Source organism: Sabethes cyaneus, chromosome 3 (genome assembly GCF_943734655.1).
Source record: "Sabethes cyaneus chromosome 3, idSabCyanKW18_F2, whole genome shotgun sequence".
Lineage (NCBI taxonomy): Eukaryota > Metazoa > Arthropoda > Insecta > Diptera > Culicidae > Sabethes > Sabethes cyaneus.
This window is the reverse complement of record NC_071355.1, coordinates 46317259-46323258: the sequence shown is the minus strand read 5'-3', so window position 1 is coordinate 46323258 and position 6000 is coordinate 46317259. Positions and strand designations below refer to the sequence as shown.

General features: G+C 41.1%; 2 protein-coding genes across 2 annotated transcripts; one reads left to right on the top strand and one right to left on the bottom strand.

The window, feature by feature from the left end:
- Positions 1-2828: 2828 nt before the first annotated feature.
- Positions 2829-4375, bottom strand: LOC128742784 (uncharacterized). The gene is made up of 2 exons (XM_053839239.1): positions 4213-4375; positions 2829-3962 (listed from the first exon to the last, which is right to left on the bottom strand). Exons 1-2 carry the CDS (start codon positions 4349-4351, stop codon positions 3424-3426), a joined length of 678 nt encoding a protein of 225 aa, XP_053695214.1. The 5' UTR covers positions 4352-4375; the 3' UTR covers positions 2829-3423.
- Positions 4376-4654: 279 nt separating this feature from the next.
- On the top strand, positions 4655-5790 carry LOC128743378 (very-long-chain (3R)-3-hydroxyacyl-CoA dehydratase hpo-8-like). Its single transcript, XM_053839938.1, has 3 exons — positions 4655-4828; positions 4887-5007; positions 5077-5790. The coding sequence occupies exons 1-3, from the start codon at positions 4752-4754 to the stop codon at positions 5566-5568; spliced, it is 690 nt and encodes a 229-aa protein (XP_053695913.1). The 5' UTR covers positions 4655-4751; the 3' UTR covers positions 5569-5790.
- The last annotated feature ends 210 nt before the right edge of the window (positions 5791-6000 follow it).

Genomic DNA, 6000 nt, shown 5'->3' with positions numbered 1-6000 from the left:
GGTCAGCTAGTATTCAATAAAATGGCCATAATTACACTAAAAGGTCATAGCAACGATGGATTTTACTCTTACGTCTACCAGATAAATGCATTGGAAGTATCGATTTCATACCCGAAAATGCTCAAACGTGATTGGCTGGAAGCTTCTGTAAATTCACTAAAATTGTTCAACTTTATGTAAAACTTCCAGCAGTTAGTTGTAAAAATCCATCTTTTTGTAAAAATTACATAATAGACACACGTTTTGTGAATCGATTGCTATGCAAACCAGCTAAACTATACAGAATTGACTGAGTTATTGTCGTTCAGAATCTATCACATTTTCGTGTCACGATCATTTTTGTTTCTACAGCATGCCACCCTATTAAAGTAAGACGTAGTCCTAGACGTCAAAGTAATTCTTCAAGGTGTAACCGAAAATTTTAATTTGTTGGTCCGGTATTTTTGCGATAAATGACTGCGTAAAAATATATCTAAACTCAACAGGAAGACTCCTAAAGGAAAGCAAAGCCTTGGTGCTACATTCCGTTATCAAAACTTGACCTTCTGTTTTTATACGACAGACTTCGCAGCCAGCTGTTAGAGTTCAGGACAATTTCAGGGCCAGTTGCTACGATCCTATTGGCTCTAACAGCCTCTTCCAGCCAAGATTCGAACATACGACGACTGGCTTATTAGTCCAGCATCATACCTCGAAGCCAACTGGAAGGCCGCTTCTCATCCATCATCCTCCTACATTTATCGTCAAACCAATCGTTCCGCTGATTCCGGGTCACATGCTCGATGGAGCTCTCCGCCGCACTGAACGTATGTATTGGAAAACTGAACTAATTTCGGTTGGCGATGAAAAAAATAGGAACAAACGCCCTGTCAAATGGCTTTACAACAGTCCACCGGAACCTTCGCTATAACCGATCAAAAATATTATTCAACTCTTTCGCGGCTTTGGCTTTCTCAGGTTCTTCTCCATTTAGGCAACAAAATTATTGGAATAAATGCTCGCCGTTTGAGCTTCGCCCAAAAAAGATCATCGGTACAACGTTTATCTTCAGCCGGTTCATCTCCTCCAGTAATCTCTTAGGATAATGGACCGAGGCCAGGTCTGGCCAAACGATCCCATTTTTTCCGCAATGCTTATTTATGTAGGCAGCAACTTCCGGTAGATACTTCGTATCTCCTCGTTCACAGTAAACCCCGAACGAAAGAACAGCGGCTTGAACGTTCTCTTCTCACTGAACGCCAGCCACCAAAGAATCTTCGTCGGGAACTTGGGAGGGGGGGGGAGGGAAATATATTTGAAGTCATCACTTGCCTTCTTGGTGAAGGGCAGAAGGTCCTCTGCCAGTCTTGACATCCAGCGTCAAGTAGTTTTCGTCGCCCATTATGACCACGACATCGTGCTTCGCCAAAACGACCAGCACCTTCAACCGTTTTCTGGGCGATAGCCTGCTACTCAGACACTGCCGCATCCGCATAAAAATGTCCATTTTGGCCAAGTATTTCTTCACCGTTTAGCCGGTTCCTCTGACCTCCCGTTCCAAGACGATGAGATCACCTTGCTCTTAGTCTTCATTTTCAGCTTGTTACGGTTACGTTACGGAACCAGGCTTCCATTCAACGCTTTCGGTTTTCTCACAGAAGAGGATGATGTTGTAAATGCCAGATTATTTCCATTCAGCGGATACGAAGTGCTTCATCATATCTAATTTCTTCGCTACGGGGTAGAGCTGGCAGTACGAACAAAGCATCAAGCGCAGTTGTTTGACTATTTTCCCCATGGATCAACTCAACTCAACTGAATACGTGACCGGAAATCAACTGATAACGTGGCTTGAAAAATCGCTCAAATCAGTCCAATGTTTTAAAGACATATGTTATTGCTAATCCTTTACTAAATACATGCCCTTTCAGAGCTAGCGCCCTTGGCGCTGCACGTTTATTCAATTCGATATCGAAATTGTCTCAAATTAGGTCCAATTTCATGTCCAATTGTATGCCCAAGTAAAGTCTAATTCCATGTCTAATCTCAAAATTCCAAGTTCGATTTTTAGTTTAGTTTCAAGTTGACTTTAATTCCGACTTCGAACCCTTTTCAGGCTCTGTTGAGCTTGAACAATTTTCAAGCTTCAAGTAAAACTTCAAATTAAATTTTAAATCCTTTTTTACCTAATTCCCTTTACCTACCTAATTTCAAGCCCGATTTCCGATTTGAGGATTTAATTCAAATCCAATTTAAACCCTATTTCAAATCCAATTTTATGTCCCGTTTCTAGTCCTATTGTATGTCTAATTTCAATGCAAGGTCAAAGTTCAAATTTAAATCTAATTTAGGGCTCAATTTTCAATTTATTTTGAGGCCTGGTTTCAAGCCCAAACTGGCCCGACTTTAAGTACAATTTTAACTACAATCTCAAGTTTATAATCTAGTCCGAATCCAAAAATTAAATTTAAGGGCAAACTGTAATCTAATGCCAAGTCAAATTTTATGTCCAATTTAAAATTCAGTTTCAGGTCCACTGAAGTGCCCAGTCACTGGGTCACTGCACAAAATATACTCCGAATTGAATGATTCTTCAATTTTTGAAACCCTGACTATTTAGGTTTTTAACGTGGGTGTCCTGAATTAATTTTCTTCTTTCGAGTTTCGTCTGTCACAACTTTTTTTTAGAACCAGTGAATTCTAGCCACACTTTCATCACTGAGAATGGAGACTTCTCCTAACAAACTGCAGGCAAAGATTCCAATTGCGACCTGTAGTAAAGTACTCAGTATGTCCAAATATTAAATGAATCAAGTTTTATTAGCAGCCGGCTGTTGTAAGGTCGAGAGTTTCTCGCGATTGACGACACATTCGGCTCACATTATCTACATTTGTCACATTTTGATCCAGCTTTCCTGAAAACTGCGGATAAACCTCGTTGAATATTCCTATATTTCGAAGCACACACGTGATTCGTCGTATTTGAAGACTTGTGACATCTTCGAGTCGCAACTTTCCTTGCAGGCGCAGCTTTTTTGCATGATTTTCATGGTTGATTTCTCCGTTTAGCGGTGGCTCTTCGGGTTGAACACGGTTGGAAACCCATTCTTGCATTTCAACTTCTAACCGCTTGTTCTTCTCCCTATTTCAGAGCTTTACCTGCGCGAAAATTTTGAAAAAGAACCTACATTAATGTCCGATTTAATTAAACTAAAGGTGTTTGACTATGAATCACTTTCTTTTATTTTCGTGAAAAACTTCCTGCTTATGACTATTCGTTCTGAGTAAATGTACTATAGAAAAATTGTGGACGGAATGTTAAAAACACTAGCCTAATCAATAGTTTAATGGTACACACAAGAGATTCCTTCTCTCAACTGTCGTCTGCGCTATAAAAACTGCACAACTTATCGGCAAAAAAAATCTGAACCCGTAGCACTATTTCTAAATATCCGTGTGACCACCACGATATTTCCGTTCGTCCATGCCGTAGGCAGCCATCTCGGCGTTTGCAATATTATTCAACCGCCGGTAGGTTGCCCTCCTGGCTTCCACTATGAACAGAATACCGGCCGGAAACATGGCAAACACTCCCACCACTCCCAGAGCAAAAGCCCAACCCATATCGTTGTGCTCCCAGTTCGGCATCCAGTCTCTTCTGTCTCCGTTACAGCCAAACGTGATAACAGCTATCAATCCGCAAATGGCACCAACGACCAGGGTCGTCCCATTGGTCAGCAGCAGCATAATGTAGCGATCATTATCCCGCGAACAGCCCAGGAATAGCATGGTCATAACAATGCCCATCAGCAGCAGGGTGAAACAGAGCGTGAAAAAGAACTGCACCGCAATGAAGAACCCTGGCAGGATGTAGTCGTGTAATATGTAGTACTCCTCCTCGAAAATCCACATGCATCCATTGAACCTCGTATCGTAGAACCGATGTATGTCTTGGAAATCGCGCAAGCATAACTCCCACAGTCCTAAAAAGAAATCGTGGATGAGTTTCTAGCAATTTTTTCCTGACATAATGGAACCCTTTTTTACACATTGTGTAATTGATCAATTCAATCAATTTTTGGCACAATTTCACAATGAAATGTTTACCCCTTTTCCCGATCCACACCAACAGCAGAGCAAAGCGATGACACAAACAAATTCACGAATGGCGACACACCCCATCATCACTGTCTGTCCTGTTGATCGACGCTCGCAATCCGTTCCTGTACTTACCCAGATTGGTGAACTTCGGATTGACCAGCTTGCCATCGGTCGTTAGCCAGTACGGCGAACAGAACGCAATAAATATGAATAGGAAGGCGAAAGCCGTAAATCCGACGGCAAATTTGCCAGTCTTGGTACTTGCACCCATCTTGTTTGCTTGAGCGACAGACGGAGCTGGCTGAGCTGTGCTGTGACAAAGCTACCTGATGAATGAAATGAATGGCACAGTCACAACATTGCTTGCTTGCTGCCAGACTGACTGCTGATGGTGTGTGGAAGCGTTCATTCGATTCATTCAGAGATTCAAAGCCGTCAAAGCGACGAACGGAATGAACTCGCAATACAGCAACAAGGTTTTGTGTCGCTTGTGTTGGCTGCTCTGTGTGTTTTTGTTATGATTGTGAGGTGGAGTGAGTTTAGTAGTGAATTCATACTTCAAAACAGTGGTGAACCGGCATTTGAACTCTGACAAAAATAATAATTTTAAATTTGTACAAAACGTAATAATTGTTTTCTGCTCCACTCTACATCGTGATTCAGTTGTAGCAATGTCGACAAAAAGAAAGGAACAATCGAGTGGTACAAAACTGTATCTTGTTTTGTACAACAATGTACAATTTTTGGGGTACATACTTTAAAATATTTTCAATTCACAGTTTATTGAACTGAGTCAACATTTTCAGATGGTTTTACATTTTTGTACAGTTTCTAATACATTTTTTCGTGGAAGGAAAAGGAATCGCTTCCCTGTGGGATCGAGTGGGAATGGTCACATATTATTTTCAGTTGCTAACAATTTTCGAGGTGAGATTGCTTTAGCTTCGAACCACTCAAAAAGAAGTCTTAACACCAACACTCGATATTTTCCAACAGTTTTTCCACGCCCTGTTTGGATTGGTCCCCAGCAATGCAATGATCACGTTGATGCAGGTGTTCGGCCGCTGTATGGTCGTCGTGGGAGCCATCGACGGAACTCCGACCGGCAAACTTTCACCCGGTCTACCAATCGCCCTGTTCTGTTGGAGCCTAACGGAAACAGTACGCTACAGCTATTACGTACTGCATCTGTCCCTCCCGAAAGTGCCACACTTTATGACCTGGCTTCGGTACACCATTTTCGTTCCGCTCTATCCGGCTGGCTTCTTCGGAGAGCTCCTCTGCTTCTACTGGGCTCAGAGTTACATTGGCGAGACGGACATGTGGGGCATATCGATGCCAAATCGGTACAATTTTACTTTTTCGTTTTTCTATTTCGTCTGGATCATGGCTGTTGGCTATCTGCCGCTGTTCCCGCAGATGTATCTGCACATGTTTGCTCAAAGACGAAAGATTCTTGGTGGCCGCATAGAACAAAAAGTTCAATGATGTTTGGTTTAGGAAACTTTACATTCGAGTAGCTATACAATATCTCGAATATATGGGGAATGAAAAAATCGAATGCGGAAAGATTTTGAAACAGGGCGTATAATGATTTCAGTTTCTGGTTTTATGATCAAAACATTCACTGTATCGTTAAAATGTTCGGTATCATTAAACACCTTTTCAAGTTTGTATCACCAAAATGAAGGTAAATAAATACTATTTCGATCGTCCAAATAATAATACGTTATCAGATTACTATGTTTAAAGGTCATTTGCAAATTAAGATAAAATACGGCACATTTTCTAATTTTGCATTAATCTTAATTACGAGCAAAACATAAAAAAATTTATTCTACACATCTAGATTTACGTAAGACGTAATCCTACGTCAAAAGAAAAACTATTACAACACACGCTGTTGAAACCGTTTTCGTT

Excerpts from the sequence above, each read along its gene's own strand:
- LOC128742784 (XM_053839239.1), bottom strand. The coding sequence starts at position 4,351 with ATGGGTGCAAGTACCAAGACTGGCAAATTTGCCGTCGGATTTACGGCT. Across the intron at positions 3,963-4,212 it reads TCCGAAGTTCACCAATCTGG|GACTGTGGGAGTTATGCTTG; the intron begins GTAAGTACAGGA and ends ATTTCTTTTTAG.
- LOC128743378 (XM_053839938.1), top strand. The coding sequence starts at position 4,752 with ATGTCGACAAAAAGAAAGGAACAATCGAGTGGTACAAAACTGTATCTT. Across the intron at positions 4,829-4,886 it reads AACAATGTACAATTTTTGGG|ATGGTTTTACATTTTTGTAC; the intron begins GTACATACTTTA and ends CAACATTTTCAG. Across the intron at positions 5,008-5,076 it reads AGTTGCTAACAATTTTCGAG|TTTTTCCACGCCCTGTTTGG; the intron begins GTGAGATTGCTT and ends ATTTTCCAACAG.